General features: G+C 33.3%; 2 protein-coding genes and 1 long non-coding RNA gene across 7 annotated transcripts in view; 2 read left to right on the top strand and 1 right to left on the bottom strand.

The window, feature by feature from the left end:
• Positions 1 to 485: 485 nt before the first annotated feature.
• Positions 486 to 10,109, bottom strand: LOC109533810 (leucine-rich repeats and immunoglobulin-like domains protein 3). Its single transcript, XM_019899246.2, has 10 exons — positions 9,756 to 10,109; positions 5,942 to 6,085; positions 5,299 to 5,442; positions 5,091 to 5,234; positions 4,814 to 5,033; positions 4,559 to 4,721; positions 3,902 to 4,497; positions 3,731 to 3,850; positions 3,509 to 3,671; positions 486 to 3,146 (listed from the first exon to the last, which is right to left on the bottom strand). The coding sequence occupies exons 1-10, from the start codon at positions 9,923 to 9,925 to the stop codon at positions 2,821 to 2,823; spliced, it is 2,190 nt and encodes a 729-aa protein (XP_019754805.1). The 5' UTR covers positions 9,926 to 10,109; the 3' UTR covers positions 486 to 2,820.
• Positions 9,524 to 10,486, top strand: LOC125502675. Its single transcript, XR_007280447.1, has 2 exons — positions 9,524 to 9,625; positions 9,758 to 10,486. It is a non-coding gene; the product is annotated as an uncharacterized LOC125502675 (long non-coding RNA).
• Positions 10,487 to 11,152: 666 nt separating this feature from the next.
• Positions 11,153 to 22,556, top strand: part of LOC109533796 (E3 ubiquitin-protein ligase HUWE1) — a 28,645-nt gene continuing 17,241 nt past the window's right edge. For 2 of the 5 annotated variants that reach the window (XM_048661155.1, XM_019899208.2), the window contains exons 1-9: positions 11,555 to 11,711; positions 11,997 to 12,286; positions 16,878 to 17,117; positions 17,171 to 18,178; positions 18,235 to 18,552; positions 18,640 to 18,858; positions 19,130 to 20,168; positions 20,228 to 20,361; positions 21,712 to 22,002. In XM_048661155.1, the coding sequence (XP_048517112.1) occupies positions 12,026 to 12,286; positions 16,878 to 17,117; positions 17,171 to 18,178; positions 18,235 to 18,552; positions 18,640 to 18,858; positions 19,130 to 20,168; positions 20,228 to 20,361; positions 21,712 to 22,002 (3,510 nt within the window). In that variant the 5' untranslated portion in view covers positions 11,555 to 11,711; positions 11,997 to 12,025. Of the gene's footprint in view, positions 11,463 to 11,553; positions 11,712 to 11,996; positions 12,287 to 16,877; positions 17,118 to 17,170; positions 18,179 to 18,234; positions 18,553 to 18,639; positions 18,859 to 19,129; positions 20,169 to 20,227; positions 20,362 to 21,711; positions 22,003 to 22,556 lie in introns of those variants that run through there. The other 3 variants (XM_019899207.2, XM_048661154.1, XM_048661153.1) reach the window with 3 other exon arrangements.

Below are 22,556 nucleotides of genomic sequence, written 5' to 3'. Positions count from 1 at the left end.
ATATCCTGCTAAGTCTTCATTTTTTCATTTTAACAAAATTCATTCTCGGTTTGAATAACCTTGAATTGCTTCCCGTGGCAATTTCATTAACAGAAGAATCTGCAAATTACCACAGGATAAGTCGAGCGAGGTCAAGTCTAGAGATCTTGCTGGTCACTTTTTTCCCAGAAAGCAGTGAAGATTTATAATCTTTCATGCTTAGCTATTTTATACCTATTTCACCAATATTTTGCATTACGCTAGTAGCTAAATTTTATGCAGTTTTGGGAAAATATTTCGCGCTTCAGATTTTTCTCAGACCTTTGCAGGACGAAATGATCAACACCAAATTATTATTGGATTAATGTCAATACATCTACATAAATCATTCAAAATAAACTTTGACTTTATCATGCAATTCTAGGGTAAATGTTGCACATTTTGCAGCATGCAAGTGTTACGGCGTGTATTTTGTGGAACATAAAAAAAGGTTTGAAACAAAACAATATTGAGTAGTTGTTTATTGAGACAAAAATATACGTTCATCACAATGATAATACTATGAAATCGGAGTGTGTGTGAAAATAATAGATAACAATACTTAACTTTTGAAACTAATATTGTTGGATGTGCAACTAAAGAAAGATTGTGTGGTAGGTGAAAATAAACCTTACCTTAACAGTAAGGTGTTTTTAAAATAATGTTAAGATTGTAGTAGTAAAACATTTTAAATTATTTTTAGTGTTAGTGAGGAATAATTTATGACACACAAACTTTCTTTGGTTACTCCGAAGGTACGGTTGTTTCTGTAATTTCAAACAATAATCATAGGTACTTACTCACTAATACATTCAATCCACATTGACATGCGTACGTTTTTAAATAAATAGAGCACATTCATTAGTTAACTAAACTAAAAGGAATTAAAATAGACTTGTACGATCTTCTACACACGTGTGTCCAATTCAAGGCAACATATGTATATTTTACAACTGATTGCCCTATCCTTTAAAACATATATATGTTACCTTCGGCTCTACTACACGCTTTTTAGCGGCTAGATACATAAAGGAAAATAATACTTATCAGTAAGACAATAAAAACTGGTCCAATAAGTAGCATTAAATGTAGACTCCATCTATTAGAATTAAATCCAACATAATTTAAGAAACGCGCAATTAATTAAGAACATTTCTTAATATTGTTAAGGAGCATGCTATGAGTTTCTCATTTCATTAACTGAAAATTATTTACTAATTTCCATCAACGTCCTAGATGGTTATCATAATCATATCTGAATATGAATACCACGCTGCCATTTATGGGAACTCATATTAAATTAACAAAAAAAATGTATCTACCTATTGGTTTAACTCGATGTTTTCAATTTCAAGCTACTAATTGTCAAGATCACCGAAATATGTCTTTAGTTATCTAAGATAAAATAAGTGGATACTCGAGGAACAACCTTCTTATTTCCCTTCGATGACAATATTTTAAGTACTTCTAAAATTTGTTTTTGAAATATAGAATATGTAAACTGTATCGCACGTTTTATTGTTATGCATAATTGAAATAATATTTTGTTAAATGTTATATTAAACATTAAATTTCACGTTTGCAACATTGTCATGATAATGTGTCAAACTACACTAAATGGCAATCTAAATATATCATATATACAACATAAACACAGTCTACATTTAAAACAAAAATGTATGGAACAAAGTTCCTCCTATTAATCTACAAAAAAGACAGAGACAAAACAAAATATAATACCTCTTTAAATAATATCACAAGGTACAAAACTTAAAGTATTACACGCCCTCTAACAGGTTAAAAACTTAACACAGGAACCAAGAATAAAAACGATTATTTACATAGCCACCTACTAATAAGAGAAAGGGTCAGTATCCTCTTCCTGGACTTACATATCCCTTAAAAGTTTCAAGTAACTATTTTCCGTAATAGATGTACACCAAAAAGTCATTAGCTTTACCCTGTATAGTGTATTCAGTTGTGTAATAACCCAAATTAATAAAAGCATGCCAGGATTAGAGGGGCGGGTTTTACGATATAGTTATTTTCTTGTCTTGGCCAAAGTTAAACATTGCAATGGCACAATAAACTATAGATTTTGTAAGATATTGATATTATCAAGTTTCTTAAATTACCACATGGATAAAAACTCCTATATGGAACGGAATTACAGATTATAATAATTATTTAAATTGAATTTAAATAAGAACAAAGATAATTAAATAAATAATAAATCAGCACTTTTTTCGAATAAAACAATATTCAAATTCATTATGATTTAAAAAATGACTGATATACCATCAATTTTCTAGGCGGGGTTCGAATAATATAAAATCTGTAAAAACTATCAGCTTCCTTTCCTCTTTTTTTTTTCATTAATTAATAGTAATAAAGCTTTTTCTTAATGTACTTAAATCAGTCTTGGAAAATTGAGTCAAAACTTACAAACAGAAAGCACAATTTGTACGCAAGTCCGCAGCTTCTAAAGTAAAGTAATTTCTGAAAGTAAGCTTTGTAACTCACCTGAGAAACGTAAAAATCGCGGACCGAAGCGTGTAAAATCATTATCGTAAAACCCCTAAGAAAGAAACTAGTTTTATTTGGCAAGTAACATCAGGAAAACTGTAACTAGCTAGGTAATATTGAAGAAGCATTGCATTCTATTTCTTCAAAAAGTAAATTTACGAGTTTTATCACAAAATAATCAGGATTAAAATAAAAATTATTTTTGCAATACTTCAGGCAAAACCTACAGTAAGAGTTTAAAGCATACCAGAAGCAGTCAGAGTTTCAGAATTTATCTCAGTCTCCGGTTTCCACGGAATCAACTTGGATGCCCCGATCATGATCTGATCTTGCACAATGTAGCAGGATAGAAAATTCAGCTAAATCATCGCTGGACCTTTTAGCAGAATCACCTGTTCCGCTATCCTTGCATGATGATCTCTCCGATGCACAGTCAACGTGCAATTCTGTTAACTCTGTGCCCGGAAACGTTACCGGCTCTTTGGGCGTTCCTGATTTTCTCGTTTGGTATATTATAGCTACCCATACAATTGAAGTAAATACTGCGCAACATACTACAGTTATTATTATAATGCCCATCATGTTGCTTGTATCCAATACACCTAAACGAAAAAGGGACATGATTTAATTCATATATGGCTTGATACTTTCAATTAAATGTTCTTATTTAAGAGAACACAATTTGGGGCTGACTTGACGCTGGGCGACGTTTAGAGGAAAATATTAGATTTTTCTGTAGATCCAATAAAGTTCACCAATTGGTATATTTATCTCACATAAAATATACAGGGTGAGTTTTTTAGAAAGAAGAAAAATATCTTGTCTGTAATTTTCAATTTTCAATAATATTTTCTATAGTAGCGTATGCGTCCATTTTTTTTAATTTCTGTACCTTCACTAACTGACCCAAATGAGTGATAAATACTGTAACGCCTGTCGTGCCTTATATATAAAAATATCTTACTTGGTTTTACAACAACTCTGCTTCTACCAACTTCTTCCCCTTGAGAATTATTTAGATGGCATTCGTAAATCCCGGAATCATTGTGTACTGAATCCACAATAATTATAAGTTGGTTTTCAGCTATAAAGAAGTGTCTCTCCGTTGCCATAATCAACTCTCCATCCTATAAAACGTTTCGAGATCATTTACTAATATTTCAAAGTTAAATACTCTAAGTATTACCTTAACCCAAGTTACCGTGGGCTTCGGAACTCCTTGCGCCATACATTGAAGCACTATGGGTTCGCCAGCAGGCAATTCTCGGTCTTCCGGCCCATGGATCAGTTGGGGCCGTTGCAGTACCTTTAATAAATATAAATTTAAAAACAAATCGTTAAGTTTTGAACAAACTACCTTTAAACTGGCATTAGCTGATGCAATACCAGCTGTGTTATGGGCTGTACAACTATATACACCAGCATCACTAGGTCGAGCATCTCTAATAAAAAATACATCATCTCCCAGCAATACATGCATGCGCCTTTCTCTAGCTGCTGGAAAGTCATTGCCTCCATCTTTATGCCAAGCTACCTCAGGAGGAGGTTCTCCTGTAGCGGCACATTCCAATTTAACAGTTTGTCCTGCTTCAACCTCTACATTCTTAGGGGTTTTGATAAAAGTTGGATATACGAGAACTGAAATCGTTGACTGTTGGGAGTAGGTAATCCCATAACTATTGCTCACTACACACTGGTACTTCCCAGCATGCGAATGCTCAACAGAAAACAACTTTAATTCAGACACCGTTTCAACCGATTTTCCATCTTGATCTAAATTGGAGTTAACAATTACATTGGAATTCACAAGCTCAACATTGTCTTTTTTCCAGACAAAGGTCAAATTACTATTTGAATTGGATCTAGCTTTGCAATTTAGTGTTACACTTTCGCCCTTTAGTGCCATTATTTCCAATGCGGGCTCTTCAGTCAACCTAGGCTTTAGAACCTCATCTGGGCGAAAGGAAAACCACATTGTTATTACTTTAGGAAACTGCGAAAGAATCATACTAACCACATGTTAAATTGCTCATCGATATATTGGTTATAGATTGACCATGGAGCCATTGTGGATAGGCACAAAACGCTTTAACTTCCAACTTTTTGCCACTAAGCCATTCAAGAAACCATATCAAATTGCAGTCGCATAACATGCTTTGCGTATTTATTGTCAATTGCTAAAATTGTATGTATACACGTAAATACGCATTCAAAAACATCAAAAGACGTTTTATTCCAACGCAATTGCAATTCTGCCCATGTTATTTACCTTCAAGGCAGGAACTTTGCTGAAAGTATTATTATGGATCGATGTAATATTGTTTCTATCTAGATTAATGAGACTGACATTCTTCAATCCCAAAAAAGCATCAGAGTTTATCGATTTAATGTTATTTCCTATTAGATGGAATTTAACCAATTCTCCTAGACCTTGAAATACTCCTTTGGCATCTTCAATAGTCCATGATATTTTATTGTAATTAAAATGCCTGAAAATATTGCCAATTTTTCAATCTCTAACTAATGTGCATTTAGCATATACTTACAATATTCTTAATTTTGGAAGTTGTTCAAATGCGTGATCCATAATAATAGCTATGTCATTGTTATTTAAAACAAGTTTTTGTAAGCTACTTAAGCTTTTAAACGTGTACTCTTTAATTGAATTCAATTTATTAAACGACAGATCCCTAAAAGAAATAACCGTGTTTAATTAAAATCAAGTTTGAATAAAAAAAAACTACTGTGACTTACAAATTAGTCAATGTACTGCAAAACTCCCAAGCATCATCATGTATTTGACTAATTCTATTATGACTTAAAGATAACTCTTTTAAGGACTCCAATCCATAAAGCCATCCTTTTGTGATTACATTAATATGATTCTTATCCAACATTCTGTGAAACAGATAGCCAAATTTGAGATTCATTTTTAATAACATTTACATTGTAGTTATAACAGAAAAAGTATTTGAATGTTGATTGAAAAATAGCCAGTCAAACAAAAAATATGTTAATGACTATTACTCAAACAGCATTGCGTGTGCTAACTGATTATACAAACACTTTATTAAGTGAAATCGTAAAAAAATAATTAATATGAAAATGACGGAAAACACGTGTAATGAATTAAAATTAAAAACCCCACCCTATTTAATAATGCTGTTTGAGCTTCTCTTCAGTATCTTTTATACGCCAATATTTTTGAATTGGTATTGTAATCCTTATCAATAACATAATCATTTTTGTGTGATCAAGTAATAAAACACATATTATCTGATAAAAAGCTTACATTAATCCCTTAGTTCATCATGCACTGACAAATAATGTTATCGTCGAGTTCCGTATTAATAAGTAACATACATAACACAAATAATATATATATAAGAATACTTACAGTTTTTCTATTCGTTTCAAGCCATAGAAAGCTCCATCTTTGAGAGTGTCGATTTCATTTCTTTTCAGGCTCAAGACTCGTAGATTTTTTAAATTTTGAAATGTCAAAGCTTCTATTTGTGTAAGGTTGTTTCGGTTGATTTCCCTGTAAATTTAATATTATTTCTAAGTACTAAGAATACGTAAGACAAGATGTGTTTTAACCCCTCAGTAATGTATCAACTTCTCGTCTTTTATTGTTAAGTAAATAGTAAAATGGCAAAATAAGTTTTAGCTGTACGTAACGAAATTGGACTTATTCAAGCAATAGGAATATGTATTGCCTAATTGTCATACAAGGACTATTTTGGAAATCCCAAATAAAAGCAATCACATTAATCCAGATTGCTTCTTCAATAATACATATCTATAAACATGTTCAAAGAAGACATTTTCCTAAAACGTATTTATTATTTTATTCCCAGTAAATTCTACAGATAGGAGAGTTGAAGTGGCGAAAGCGAAAGGGAGGGAGATTTCCCTTAGCAAAGCATCGAAACAAGTTCATACAAACATGGGTCCGCAAGTGCCGTTTCCGAGAGACAGGGCGATCCTTACGTTTTCTTGTATAAAACGCTTAACCGATCAAATTATCGGTTTATTGACGGAATAATCCTAGGTCTTTGCACATTAGATTTATCCTGAATGTCAACGGGTGTGTCCAGAGGAGTAACTTGATTTCTTGCGGTTTTTATTTATTTGTTCAGAAAATCCCACTAAAAATCTTAATTTTTTCTGCGACTTAATTTTGGAATCTGGCTGCGTTTTGGATCAAAAATTACAAAATCATACCAGCATTTACAAACACATACACAAAACATGAACTTACAATGTCTGTCTATCAAAAGGTCACAGGTAGTCAAATATCCTGAAATATATCGCATTTTACGTTAGTATCTATTGTAAAGATTGGTTTCCTAACAAAGTAGGTGCGTTTATTTTAAAACGTATTTAATTATTTCAATATTTAGTTTTGAATCAACAATCACAATTTGGATTGTGAATTTCGACCATATGAATCATAGTGAAGATTATGCGCTACTAATAGTCCAACATTTTCTGTAAAGCAAAAATGTTATTATTTACCAATGATTTTAACTAAATCTTGTAAAATTATATAGACTTTTAATATGAATTTGATATGGCTGCGTTCTTAAATCGAGAATATGTCGGTACTAATTTTACTTATAGATACTGTGACGGAAATGCAAGAGCGACAGTGCAGGAATATCAGTGGATGTTTTCTACTAGAAGAATATTTAATAAGAAAGTATTCATCAATGTGCACCGTCAAAGCTGCTGCAGAACGTCCCCACAGAGCAAGAACTTGAAGAACAGGAAGCGATTCTTAACATAATCCAAAATAGTCTAGCGTACGAAGAATATTTAATCGTGTGCATGTTAGTGGAATGAAAATGTGGAGAATCTTACACAATTTTGGTTTCAACCCTTATCACATGCAATCAGTTTAAAATTTACATCCTGCAGCCCATGCTGCACGTATCAGATTTTGTCGTTGCATTTTACACCAACAGCTTTGTGGACAAATTCTGTTTACGAATTAAGCCACGATTACCAGAGATGGAATTACGAAAACCAGAAATTCACTTGAAAAGCTTTTGAACCCACGGAAACACACTTTGAACGCCGCTTTTCGGTGTGGCTTCCTTATTTTGAAATAAATGTAAGAACAGATCTAAATTTTCAATATTAATTATCAACTTTCAAACACGTAAAAATGCACTGGTAGCCGCGACGCTCGCTTATGCGGCATATCGGCTGCATGTTTATCGGCTTGGAAAACGACCTTTGTTGTACTTTACAAGTGGAAGACTATTATTTTTATTTTTCTAATTATGAAAATCAGCCATCACACTTACTTTCACTTGACAGGCTATGAATTTTTTTTCTCTTGTAAATAAATGTAGTTTGTTGTGGAATACAGATGGAAGACGATACTTTTTACAGATTTTAGGTCCAAATCAATGAGTAGAGTAAGTTTCATACGAAGGGCTGAGTTTTTTTTTATTCATTTTTGGCGAGAATCGCAACCCTCCTGCAAGCCCATCTACCACTGGAATGGAAGTCGATGATTTTATTGTTAGATATCATTTCAATAATCTATGGTCAAAAAATAAAATGAAAGGAAATGGTGTCGTCAAATGTCGCTGCCTCCCCTACTATTAGAAGAGCCGGGAAGCAGCGAGGGAACATGTTGAATCAAAACTTTAAACTTGTGTTAGTAATAAAACACTACATTATTCCGCATGCTCTTTACTTTATTCTTCATGCAGCCGTAAAATGAATATTACTCTATATACTATACTTACTCCTCAACAATTGAGTTTTGGCAAAACGTATAATTTTTTACTATAAGTATATACGTATAAATATATTTATAGTACAAATAAACTGAAGAGCCGGTTTTAGATACTATGGGGTCTCCAGCGAATTATTATCTGGGCTCCTACCTTCACGTTTATCAGACGATTAATTCATACGTATTTAACGATTCCCTAAATAATCGTAAAGAATATAATTTTTATACACGACTAGGTACCTACGTATACATTAAAATATTTTATCACTGCTTTCGCACATTTTAAAAATCAAAGCCTATTAATGTTTAAACAAATAAATAAACATACAAATTTAACAAAAATCAACATAGGTAGGTAACTAAAACTAAAGCATAAGAGGCTAGGTGTAGGTACATATCCTACGCAATGCTCAAATAAGCTTTTTTGGCCATAGAATAATATCATACACACCCAGGGTTCATACTTGCATATTTTATTATAGCTTTACAAGCTATTAAAAAAGTAAATCAAACAAAATAAACCCGCGTAGGTAAATGAAACATTAGCAGTTGTGACGATACAATGTATGATAACTTGACTGATATTAATTATAATGCATTGAACAACAAAATTCCTTTTGGATTCTCGATTGGAGTTCCTTGTCCATAGGGCCTCATTCACATTCATAATAACAAATGCTATATTACCGGTATAGAGCTGTCGGTTCATCTGTATATTTTTAACGTAAATAAAAAGCTACATTTGGAACTTTCCTCAATAATATTCGATCAAACTGCTTGCGTCATTTGATATCGTTATTAACTTTATATAAAAATGCCGCTTCGTTTATTTCAGATAAACATGGTGGTACTCTCTATTAAGATAAAACAAGAACTAATTTATTAACTGTATTCGTTTTTAGTACTTTTAAATTTCCATAAACAAAATACAGTACTTAAACGAATTACTTTGTCTTAACAAAATAATGTTCATATTTTCTGAAATTACAGCATAGTAAGTAATCATCAATGTGAATTCATTTATAATGATTCAATAAATCTTGCTTTAATTTGATTAATCACATGTTAATGTTCTGTTTGGTATCATGCTGCATAAATAAACTTAATGATACATCTGCGATTCCAAACAAAAAATAATAAACATTGTATGACAACTGGAATGTTTCTCCCCTTATCTTCGATAACATTGGTCAATTGTACCTTGTATTATATTTTTATTTTTTATAGTTTCACCTGTTTTATTTAGGTTTAAATTTAGTATCCAATTAATTAAAGGGTAAATATGTGCTTTACACCTATAGAAAAAATGTCAATTTCTACCACCGGGTAATTATTAATTAATTTATTCCTAATTAATGATCATTTGAGTAAAATATAAGACATTATCGAGGCGATCTCGTGTCTCACAAAAGACACTGATAATGAGACACTATAGGATATTAATGATATTACTTACAGGCGATGTGTCCATTGTGGGATGTGCTTGGGAACAACTTTTAACCTTAGAGAGTCGCAGTCTATATACGTATCTAAACAACGACAGTCCTGGACACACATGGACTTTGCGAAACTCATTGAACTAGACAATAAAACCATGTATGAAACCCAAAAACAAACACCCACCATTTTGGAGAAACACAATTATAAATCATAGTTCGCTACTTTGCATCGTTCGGATGCCAAGACCGCGGCATTTTATCGTATTTTTCATTACTTTTCGTATAGTCAAGCCCATCAAAACTCGCAATTCATTAACATTTCCTTAGTAAATGATGAAAAATGTATTATTTTTAACATACTTGTTACATGACGCTTTATGACAAACATCTATTTACATTTCACATTAATTACCTGTTGGGGATTTTTGGTTTTTCAATTTTATAACGTTTGATCAATCAAGTTGGCGGCCTTGTCTCAAACACAATGGAAGTGACACGAGTGCTAACGATAAAATAACCGTTGTAAAACGTTTTGTGAAAGAAAAATCGTATAATTTGGCTTATTACTGTGATATCCTTCAGGAAGTCTGATATTTAGGTAGTTTTGTATAATTTTTATGTTATATAAATGAAAGGTTCCAAAATGTGCCACAAAAACGTCCAAAACGAGTGGAACAATAACGTTTTTTTTATCTAGGTTTCTTGTGGATTGCAATTGATATATCTCAATAAAACCTGGTATCCAATATTCATTCAGTTATTAATAAAACACAATTTTTTCGTGCTGTTTTCCTTTTTAACTATAAATTCATTAATTCTTTAAATTAGCTCTTTGGATCAAATTTTTAAATTTATATTACAACTTAACTTTATGGTTGCACTTGTTGCAGTCCGATAAATTAATAAAGTGACCCTCAGAAGTCAATAGGGAGCAGATGAACAAAAAAGATATTTCACATCTTGTCTATTTTTTTTTATTTTTTAGATGCTTTTAATAATATCAAAAATATATGCATAGGAAATAAAAATTAAAATAACAATAATACTTTATTCATAACAAAATCATTAAAAATAATGACAAATGGAGAGTCCGGAAAAGGAAGAGAATTATCCAACTTGGAATGCGTAGAAATGCAAATGGGTTGTTTATACATAAAACGTGTGCTTTTTATACATTAACGTTTATTATACATGAAAAGAATAACGATAAAATTTTTCAGTGAAAAATGTATTTACTTGCATACAAGCAACCAAGACAGGAAAAATAATATTAATACACAGTGATAAGCGTGTTAAATTGTTTTATTTGTTGAGACTGAACAGAAAGGAATGAAAACCTTTTTCTCGGAGTTTTCACTTATTTTGCGAGCAACATTGCAATTAACGGAACACACTCCAAATGTCAATAGTCAAGGCGCCTGATGATTTCTGACGAGTGTGACACTGTGACGACCCATGTGTCTACAGGAATGTCATTTTATATTTTTTGTCTATCAAAATTTAAGCAAAAAAGGAATATTCAATCCTCATAGTTTTAAAGTAGTTTTGCATATTGTTTATCGTCAGATTTTCGAATTTTGTGAAATAGTTTGTGTGGTTTGACAAAGTGTTTTTAGTAGTTACATAAAACAATAATCGTTGGTGGCTGTCTGAGCTCACAAAACCATTGTTTATGAAGGAGTAGTTGGCAATTTTTTTTTGGTTTTTCACTTGCAGTTAAAGAGGTATTTTGCAAAAAACCAATTTAGTTGATGTTTAATGTTAAGTTCAAGTTCCAATATCAATGTTTGCCAACTTGTTTTGGTGATTCGATATTTTTGTTTTGTCATTCCATTTCAATATGGCCGATAGAGCGTACGTCTAATTGTGCAATTTACTCATGGGAATGTACAATGCCAATTTTACATACATTTTAACGGTAAAGTAGTCTTGTGAAGTCTTTGAAGTATTAATAAATATAACAAACGATCTGAGTAAGTTCTATTCAGTTCCGTCATAATAACCATATATATTATTAAGTTAACAGATAAATAATAATACGCTCCTTTGTAGTTAGCATTAAAGGTTCCAGGTTCCACTTCTGAAATATTTTATCAGCTCAAAAAGTAATTAAGCTCTCCAAAAGAATGCTTTATTTTTGTTACCAATCGCAATATGACTTAACGTTTAGCTAGTACCATATACATATACAGTTAACCATTCAATGCAAGTATGCGATTAAGCTCACCAGTATTATTAGCCCTTTTTTCTGTTTATAGAGGAAAATGCCCAAGTAAGAACAGCCAACATGAAGATTGACAGGTCACGGGTGCGAAAAAGCACTTCGGATGTGCCTATTGAATGCTTGCAGCTGATTTACAGACTTCAGCAATGTTCTCGTACCGAATTACTGGAAGAACTATCGAAGATTCACTCATGGACATTCGGCAAGTGTGAACTACTTCATTGGGCACAAGTTTTGGATATTTTTGATCGCATTTTGCTCAATGCTGCTGAGAGAAATGAAGACAATAAATGGGCTCTAAAGTGTGATAGTTTTAGTGGCAAGGTAAGTGGCATTAATATTTTAATTCCAGAAATCGCACTATAAGCTCCCTGTTAGAATCAGTATATGAAATTACATTTTATCCTGAACAGGAATATGTTGTTGCTGGGAATTCTATTCTTTTAGTATCTTTTTTTAGTAAGTAGTTACGTTTTTCTTGAATCGATTTATAAATAAGTACATATATTACACTATTAAGGAATACATAGCAGTTATGTTGTAATCCTTTTGTGCTTGTTTATACTGATTATCTGCATATTCCAAATTTGAAATATTGCATATTTTTGCTGTGTATCTACGTATCGTTGAAAAGTTGTATATTGAACAGTGATTTTTATTTTCTCCAAAGCTATGCGAGATACGAGAAAAACTAAAAAAACCAGAAATTTGTATTGCATGTTCCCCCTCCGACTAAGAAAGAAAATTGTAAAAGATGTCTGATGCTAGTTTTTTTTCATTAGTTGGCCAGTTTCTAACTCGAGTCGCGACTTTTTTATATTATATTTTTTAGCATAGGTTCCCACTGTTGTAAATACCACTGCCAAATTTCAACAATAGAGACAAAGATTATTTCCGAAAGCCCGTTCTTTTTTATTTCAGTATATTGAAAAAAGAATAATTTCCGGACCTATATGTAGATACACTTTTCCCACTTACAAGCATTCAAAGAATTTCCCGAAGTTCGCGTACGTACTTTAGTAACACCATATATAAAAACATATCGGAGCAGTATCAGAAAAATGAACACAACTAGAAGTAAAATATCGGATTATTAATCAAAGAAAAGAAGAACGTTATTATTGAGTTCCATTGCCATATTGTTGAGATTATAGTTTGATGTGTTGACAAGATTAGTTTTTTTCTTAACAGTTATATCCCATTGGTTGCGAACATTGTATCGATGGATACCTACTGTTAAATTAAATTAAAATTTCATATTATTAAATATGTTGTTTTACGGATCAAAAGTTTCTGCAGTGCGATATATTTGTTATAGACATTGCTTTGTTTCGTATCAGTTAGAATTCATTAATAGCTTTGGCATATTCTACGGTGGCGTGCTGCAAAATTCAAGACGTGCTGTGTTTAATGCGTGGTTCAATAGTCGCGTTGTGTACATATATAGATTTAGTCTTCATTCTGGTCATAAAACTCAACAAAAATTTTCTCCATACCCTTGTATTTTCAATTCTGAACCCAATTCAACTCCTAAGTATTTAATTTGTTCATTGCCCTCTTTTCTATTGTTATTATTCTTAGTATATATCGCATTATTACTCGCCGTTGACAAATATAATTTTTTCTAATCAAACAAGATTTACTTTAAAACCATTAGGAATTAATTAACAAAGAATCAATTGAAGAGAGTTCCGGAGACAATTTTGTACTAAGGACCTTTTACATGTTTACATAGAAAAAAAATTTGTTCCCATTTAAAGGGGTTAAAAGTAATAAATCTACCAGTCTAAGATTATTATATTTCTTTGGAAATTTTTGTAGTCGTCTTTGTGCTGATTCGCCGTGTTTGTTGGTCAGCGATCGAAAGTGTTCTGTCCTCTTAAATCATTAAGAAACTGAAATAATTCAGTTTCTTGCGATCTGATTAATATGCATACCTAACGTCAGTTTTTTATAGATCGTTCATTCTTCAAGTACTGGAAATATAAACAAATTCGCCAATATTATTATTGAGGACAGAGTTCATAATACAACCGAGGAAAGCTCTTTATTATGGTCTCTGATAGAATCACTTCCAGATTGGTTAACCAACCCTTGGATAGAAATTGGTTAAAATAATTTTGATCATCAAAGATCATAATATATTAAATAAATATATCGTATTTAAGTAAATCTTAATTATCGAAATAAAAAAACGTTTAAAAACTGTAAAATCTTACGGATCCTTACATGGAGGGGTAGGGGGTTGAAAAATTGTCCGATTTTATCTTACGTAATTTAGGCACGGCTCCTTAGGTATTTGGATGTGTACGAGCTGTGTTTATTGTGTCCTAGTCATGGACCAAATATTTTATTCCAAATTCTTAAATAAGTTTTTAACACATTCACTAAAGCTTCAGCAGACTGATACGTTAACGGTCTGCTTCTGCTTGCAACTACAATTATATAATCGCTATAGCAATCGCTGTAGTCAAAGTCAATAAAGTAAACGATACTATTTACTAAGAAACGGTACTATTTACTAAGAAAGTGAATAATTTGTGGGCTTGTATAAACGCTAATTTCACGCAAGACCGGAAAAATATAACTGTCAATTGAATGAAGTAAAAATAAACAGTAATTTAATTCAAAAAAGCAGAACAAACAAATCATAATCAATTCAATAATCATTTAAGGTCACGAAAAAAAATGAACTGTAGAAATACGTACACGATGGCAATTTATTGGACGTTTTGCATATTTACATTTAGAACTAAATACTAAAAATGTGAGATTCCTTGTACCCATCAAATAATTTCTTGTCAGTTAAGACGGATTTCGAAAAATAGAATTGGTCCAACAAGTAACAATCTGGCAAAGTGGAAGATAAATATTCTTTCGGTCTTTCCACCGTTTTATTGGATTCATTGTTCTCTCTAAAATTGGTTTCTCCAAATATTTTCGACTTTTCCAACCCTTGCTAATTTGGGTTTCTTTTTGCTAGATATGCAGGGTGTCCCAGTTTTTATTATCGGGACTTCATGTATGGTTAGAAAACAGAAGTAACAGAAACAAATTTTAAGTTGCACAAATTCAATGTTTTGATGATTTCGTCTTGTATTCTTAAAATCAATAAACGCTGCGTCCAGTAGTTTAGTTAAAACTGCTTTAACAGTTCGAATATAAAAAAACACAAACTAATTTTAACAATTTTGAACAGCCTGTATACCAAAAGAAAAACATACAGGCAGTGGACTTATGTTTAGATGACCACCGTTTTTTTTTCTAAGCGTACCTGAAGTCTTTATCATAAAAACTGGGACACCCTATAGAATGCTGCTTAGTCATATCACAATCCACGTTGCGTAAAATCTTGATTTCGAAAAAAAATTATTACACTCATTTTTTGTCGTACATAGGTACATGATTTTGCTACTATAGTGTTTGATTTAAACTTCTCTATACCTGAAGATTTATGTAGCTTAGTTCTTTCGCTGTTCGCGATTCCTGGCTGATGGAAATGCGTGGATCTTAGACCGAGTGTGACGATTTAAAATAAAATTTAAATAATATAGTAAGAGTAAAAAGCTAAAAATAGCCGATTTCGGCTTCGGAGCAGAAACGAATTGATGAAATAAAAATATGCGAGGCATGCCGCAAAAAGATCTGCCGGGCGACGCTCGCGCGCTGCTGATTCAATCTGTGCAGTCTTATGTATTTGGATGAATTATTTTTAGCCCAACGATATTGTTAATAAGAAAATTCTTTCATGGGGTGATCTTTCAGAAGAGATCGTGCAAATTCCATTATAATCAAACAATTGTTTGATGATGGTTTTGATTATTCCTAAAGTGGGACTCGAGTTAACATTGCGGTCAGCGAGGAACGTTTATAATCAATAAAAAGTTCTTCCGAGCTACGAAAGAAATTGATTCGAACGAGATATGGACGCGATAGGATGGCGCTGGATGGGCATATTACGAAATATAGTATCGATTTTAATTAACCTGTTAACGGCCACACAGGTTTTGAGATTTGAGCCTTTACGTGTCGTCAAACAGTTCCTCTATTTTATTGTTGCTTAGACAGCTGAAAATTGGACTGAAAGGATTCCATATGGAACAGCCGCAATAAATTTTTGACATAAAAAGTATATTTTTTCAGCAGTTACTTTAGTTTCTTTTCCTAGTGATCCTAAAACGGCATCCTTTACATCCAATTGTCACACGCAAAGATATTTCAATTATTTAACTTCAGTTCATTGTATATTAAAGCGTAAACGTTGTGAATGTGTATTACAAAATAATCTAAATTTTCTCATATATATTATGGAAAACGAGTTTTTGGATGCTATAAATCTGTGATACACTGTATGCAGTGTGAAGGCCCAGCATCGAAATATCGTAAATTGAAACTGGTTGATAAAAAGAAAACATTTACATATTAATAAAAACGAAATTTTCGAATCTCAATACAGTTAAATTTCCGCGTTGTTATCCAAGCTGGTGCAAAACCCACTACATTTCTCCCCAAGCAACTAACGACTCGACGTTTCGTTTTCAAATCGCGGTATTATTTTCGAAATCCAGTCGCTGTTTTCAGTCTGAATCCAACAATGTCTATATAACATTTTAACATTAAGTTATGCTTTGATCAGTTTTTTGACAAATCTTCAGATAATTCCAAACACGGATACAAATTGTCCACACATTGACAAACAAATATTTACTAATTAACTAGCATCTTATCTATTTGAGAATATTAACGTAACACTTTAAATTAATAACTAAGAACTTTTACAATAACAAATCCAAAAGTAATTTAATAGAATCTAAATGTATAACCAATGGTCAAAAGTGTTACCTATTTATTGAGTACCGAGGTAAATATGAATTTAGAACCGCATTTTCATAAGTATTTTTTGATTGTTTTTTAGGACAAATTGTTGCTAATATGCATACTGAGATTCACCAGTTTGTTGATAGAGCATTCATTTTCACGACATCTGTACAACTCAATGGAGCACTTACTGGTATTGCTAATGTCTAACGAGATGAATGTTGTGCTAGAAGTCTTAAATCTATTGTATATGTTTTCCAAACGCAGTAATTTTATTAGCCGTCTTAAGACTGAAGAGAAAGAATGTCTTTTATCTCGATTGCTATATTTAGCAGAGGTATACATTCTTAAAAATCGAAATTTGGAGTATATTTAATAAGTACGTTTTAGCATTGGGGAGGTAAAGAAAATGGTTTTGGCCTAGCTGGCTGCTGTGATCCAAAGAAAGAAATTCCTAGTTCTGCTACTACTCTACATGTCGAATTTCATAAAGAAGATTCACCGAAATCACCAACCAAACGAGACTCAGCTGAAAGTACAACCAAAGGGGGGACTAAACCAAATTTACACATTATTCACATAGAGCATATAGACAAACTTAACAAAACTCCAGCGGAAATAATGAAGTCCTTGATAAGTATGTATTACGTGCCTCCCGAAAAAGAGATGTGGCTCTACACACATGTGAGATTGGCCACTCATTTTGCTAACTATGAGAAAAGACTTAAATGCGTTCAAGCCAGACTTCAGGCTCTTTCTGTTTTGGTTTATTCAAGTACCTTACAAGAGTCTCCATCGAACTTACTTTATAATGGAATATTAGAAGAATTAGTGGAAGTTGTGGAATTACAAGATCCCCAATTAACGGACATCAGATGTGCAGCTTTAAGAACTCTAACAGCTATTATTCATCTCGACAGAAATCCCCAGTTTCCTCACAACAGAAGACCAGGTGCTAGATTGAACAGCATTATTGACGTAACTGGTGCTAGTCAATATCACGGATTCTTGCCTACTTTGGTCAGAAATTGTATAGCTTCATTAACTAGCCAGCAGGATTTTGGTCAGGCGGCTTTCAAAAATATGAAACTCCAAGATGAACCGGGTTCAAACGAGACTACTAGCGATGTCGAAATGCCGAACATTTCTCCAACTTTGGCACCAAATACAGGAGCATCTTTTGGAATGGACATCGCATCAAGAGACCCTCCTACACTGGATCAAATTATCAGCACAGAATCGAATAAGTTCCCAGTGAGCTTAACGACTGCATTGTTCTCATTTTTATATCATCTGGCAAGCTATGACGTGGGCGGCGAAGCTTTGGTGTCCTGTGGAATGATGGAATCACTTTTACAAGTTATCAACTGGCAAGGTTATGAACTTGACCATATTACGGTAGTAAAACGCTTTTGTTTCCGCTATGCTATAGTTTACGGCGAATTTTTTTACAGTTTGTTACCCGAGCCGTCAGAGTTATAGACCTCATTACTAATATAGACATGCAAGCATTTCAAGCCCATGGAGGCTTAAATAGTTTTATTAACAGACTGGAAGTCGAAGTTAACTTCTGCAAGAAAGAACAGATGTATGTTGTCAAAGCGAATCTTGTGGAGCAGAATTTTGAGGATATAAACACACAAGGAACATCAGAAGAACCTACAACAACGGTCGAATTAGAATCTGTTGCTGAAAATACAGGGAAAACTTGCTTACCCCAAAGAGCAGCATTATTAAAATCTCTGTTGAATTTTTTAAAGAAAGCGTTCCAAGTGAGTGTCAAATTGACTTCTTAAAACCGGATGATCATTGTTGGCGATCTCGACTAGTTATTGACTGACTTTAACGGTTGTTTTCAGGATTCGGCATTTGCAGAAAGCATTAGGCATTTAATGGAAGGCCCACTTCCTTCAGCATTGAAAAACATAATTGCAAACGCAGAATATTATGGCCCATCGTTATTTCTATTGGCAACTGACGTCGTAACTGTTTATGTGTATCAGGAACCTGCGTTATTATCAGCTCTTCAAGACAATGGACTGACAAATGTTGTTCTTCATGCTTTACTTGTGAAAGAGGTAATTTTAAAATGTCAAACTTGTTGCCTAAAAAAGCAGTGCTGATATTTTCCAGCAATTAAAATAATTGACCATAATAACATGACAAAAATGACAAATTTATTGTCATTGACAAAAAAAATTTATTTGAGTATTTTGCTCCAAAATAAATTGAAAAAATGGAAATTGGTCCTTTGAAAGGACCAAATTTCAAAGACCCTTAATTTGAGGCAAAATATCAAAATATTCTTTTTTTGTCAGAACTTATCTATTATTGACATTGTTTGTTCAGGTACCAGCAACGAGAGAGGTATTGGGATCACTTCCTAACGTATTTAGCGCTCTCTGTTTGAATGCCCGTGGTTTGGAATCATTTGCCAAACACAAACCGTTTGAAAAACTTTTCTACATTCTTCTTTCGCCTGCTTACTTGCCAGCTATGCGCAGGAGGCGAAGTTCAGAAGCAGCTACAGACACAGCTACTAATTTGGGAAATGCTATGGACGAGTTAATGAGGCATCAGCCTAGTCTACGGCAGGACGCAACCTTAGCGATCATTAGCCTATTAGAAGAATTAGTTTATGAAGGGACTGATCCGAAATATGTTTGCTGGAGACCACACACTCGTACGGAACCAGTTGCAATTAGACTAGGCAGAACTGCACCTACTGAAGGTTCATCAGATGAGGAAGAGGAAGAAGAGGATGAAACATCAACTAGTTCTCAAAATGCTAATGCACAAACTCAAACTGAAAGTGGAGCTAGTACTTCTCAAGCTCCTGTTGGCACTGAAAGACAACCCATTGCTTTAATAGATTACGTGCTGAATGCTATGAAGTTTATTGATGCCATATTGAGTAACAACTCGACAGACGATCATTGTCGAGAATTTGTACAGAAAGGCGGGTTGAAGCCTCTTCTTCGACTACTAGGATTGTCCAATTTGCCTGCTGACTGTCCGGTCACAAATCCAGCGCAAGCTGTCGCCACAGTGTGCAAGAGTATATTAAACTTAGCACACGAACCATTTCTTTTCCAAGAGGGCTTGCAACAACTCAGCGAAGTTTTGGATCGTTTAAAACCTCTGTGCGCACCAACAGAAGAGAGTAAGACCACATTGGGCAGTTCTAGACTTTTAATGGAGCTGGCAAGCGCACCTGATCCCACTACCGCCTTTAGTTCAGCTCAGGCAACGCCCTTATTACATGCGATGTGCGCCGCACATGGTTACGTGCTAATGTTTGTACATGTTTGCCGCACAGGTCAGCAAGAAATTCGAAGCTTGTCGCTGCAACACTGGGGGAAAAAAGAAGGAGCGAAAGTTTTGAAAGGTACCGTTGGAAATTGTTTTGTTTTTATTTATAAGCAATTTGTTATGTTTATGTTATAGGACTTGCCGAACTGTATACCGCTTTGGTTTGGGAGAGCACCCTTCTATTAGCTTACTGTAGTGATGATTTGATTCCTTCCGAATGCGATTTCACGAGAGAGAGCATAGAAAAGCTTAATCAGTTTTTCGATAGAGTAAGTATGATTGTGTCAAATAGACTTTTCAGAGTCAAATCAAATTTATATCATAGGGGGTATGGGGTTGGGGATATCGTAAACCTTCACGATGAGAAATAAGTTCACATAGCTGGATTTCACTGGAAAAGAGAAAGATGATTTTCTATACTATTGTTGAATGGACGATTAAATATTTATACTACATACGCTATAACTTTGGTCGCACGTCGTCAGTGACGAAATTTGACTACCAACATTACATTACAATTATGCATGAAATTTGTGTGATAAGTCGAATCGAATGTTTTTGTTGTGTTTTGGGCATTGGAGAACCTCAAGCCATCATAAAATGAGAAAGACCTTTAGAAAACTACCTAATTTAAAGCGATGTTATGTATTTATGTTCATCTTTAAAGTTATTAGGTTGGTGAAAGTTATAATGCTGCCGACTCGATTGTAGATTTATTGGAATTTTTTTAATGACATGACACAAATAACAAAAGATAATTAAATAAATGTTTTTGATAAATGCTCAAAATAACGACTTTATTTTTACAGGAGTTCGGTTTTATCTTTTGAACCTTACTATTTGGTACATGATATATTATTTGAAAGGGATTTTGACAATATTTTAGTTTATTTGCTAATACATACCGTGTTCTGTTTAAAAACAAATGACTTTTTTCGATTTTGGAATCTAGCGATAGATCTACTCGTTTTACGCGACCCTGTATAATGCAAAGATTTCTCCATATAAAAATAATACACAGTAGCTTGTGTGCTTCACCCAAAATTTCAAGTTTTACTATGTAATACAGATATCGCAGTTTTAAACATTAAATTCTAATTGAACTAAGTCTTGAACGAAAAAATTAGAAAATAATTAATTACTCGAAAACCGTTTGAGATGGTTGTAGAAGAGTAGTAGAGAAAAACTTTTTGGCGTAGCAAAGTTTTTGATCCTTGTTGGTATAAGCGACAGTGCTGTATTCCTGAATTTATTTTAAAATATAAAAGTATCCACCAAGTACCAAATTTTCAGATCAATTCAAACTCGCGTTTTCTGTGTACGACTAACATGCCAACAACTGTTAGCCGCTCTGTATAAATAAAATGAGACTCCGATAAAAAAAACCTTAACAATCGCCCTAAACGTCTTTTAGCTTGCACTTGTTTAGTGCAAAAATCACTAATAGGAAGATTTCGTGAATGTAAAAAGCGACTTTCAGTATTTTTTGTTTCATTTCATTGATTGAAGAATTTGTATCCTTATTATAATAACTTTAAAATTTGAAAGAATGATTAAAAAAAATTAATTACTTGGTTAAAAGGAAATGCTAATTTGGTTCAATTATTGCAATTCTCTAGTGCGAGACAACACAAGGCGTTGCATCAGACACATGTACTCATCCTTCTTCGGTAGATCCATTAGGTGCAGGAAATGCACCAATGGAAGTTGATGGAAGTGAATCCTCCAAGCCGGACGTCAGAAACCTAAAGTACATAAAACCGCTTTTGGGGGCATCTTCCAGGTTGGGCCGGACATTAGCAGAGTTATTTGGACTCCTCGTTAAATTATGTGTTGGATCTCCAGTTAGACAACGCCGGGGTCAAAACAATGCAGCTGCGCATCCTACACCATCCGTCCATGCGAGAAAGGTAAGTGATATTGAATTATGATTGACTTTTGCCGTGAATTTATTACTCAGTGATATGCAATTTTCAAAATTTTATTACTCGACAAAATGTGATGTTACTACCACGAATTCTGTATGAAATTGTAGATACAAGGTGTTTCATGAGGAGGAGGTATTATCTTAACCACGTATTCTACGTCCGCAAATAACCCTAGTTTGCTTTATAAACGATGGCCCAAAGATGGCTCGTTACGGATTTACAGTGTGATCGTTTTTGATTTAAAAATGGCACGCCACTGTATTTTTTAATTATTACAAATACTTTTCAAATTGGATTTTCTTGCTACGACAAGCCGTTATGATTTTAAAGTAAGATTTGCGGTAGATGGGCCAAATTGGACATATTTAAATGGGAACCATCGTTTGTATTGGAATAGATAAAAACTTGGCTCATCTCATAAAAAAGCCGATAGGTGTATGGAGCGCGAAGGTTTAGTTTTTGAACACTTGTAATTCTGTATTTTTATTGATAGTAAAAGAACCTACTTTTCAAAATATTTAAATATTGTTATCTTC

The sequence above is a fragment of the Dendroctonus ponderosae genome, unplaced genomic scaffold, assembly GCF_020466585.1.
Source record: "Dendroctonus ponderosae isolate FM_Combo_2020 unplaced genomic scaffold, Dpon_F_20191213v2 Dpon_F_20191213_1, whole genome shotgun sequence".
NCBI lineage: Eukaryota > Metazoa > Arthropoda > Insecta > Coleoptera > Curculionidae > Dendroctonus > Dendroctonus ponderosae.
This window is presented reverse-complemented; position numbering and strand designations above follow the sequence as displayed.

Excerpts from the sequence above, each read along its gene's own strand:
- LOC109533810 (XM_019899246.2), bottom strand. The coding sequence starts at position 9,925 with ATGGTGGGTGTTTGTTTTTGGGTTTCATACATGGTTTTATTGTCTAGT. Across the intron at positions 3,851-3,901 it reads CAGCTAATGCCAGTTTAAAG|GTACTGCAACGGCCCCAACT; the intron begins GTAGTTTGTTCA and ends TATTTATTAAAG. Across the intron at positions 3,672-3,730 it reads CCACGGTAACTTGGGTTAAG|GATGGAGAGTTGATTATGGC; the intron begins GTAATACTTAGA and ends AACGTTTTATAG.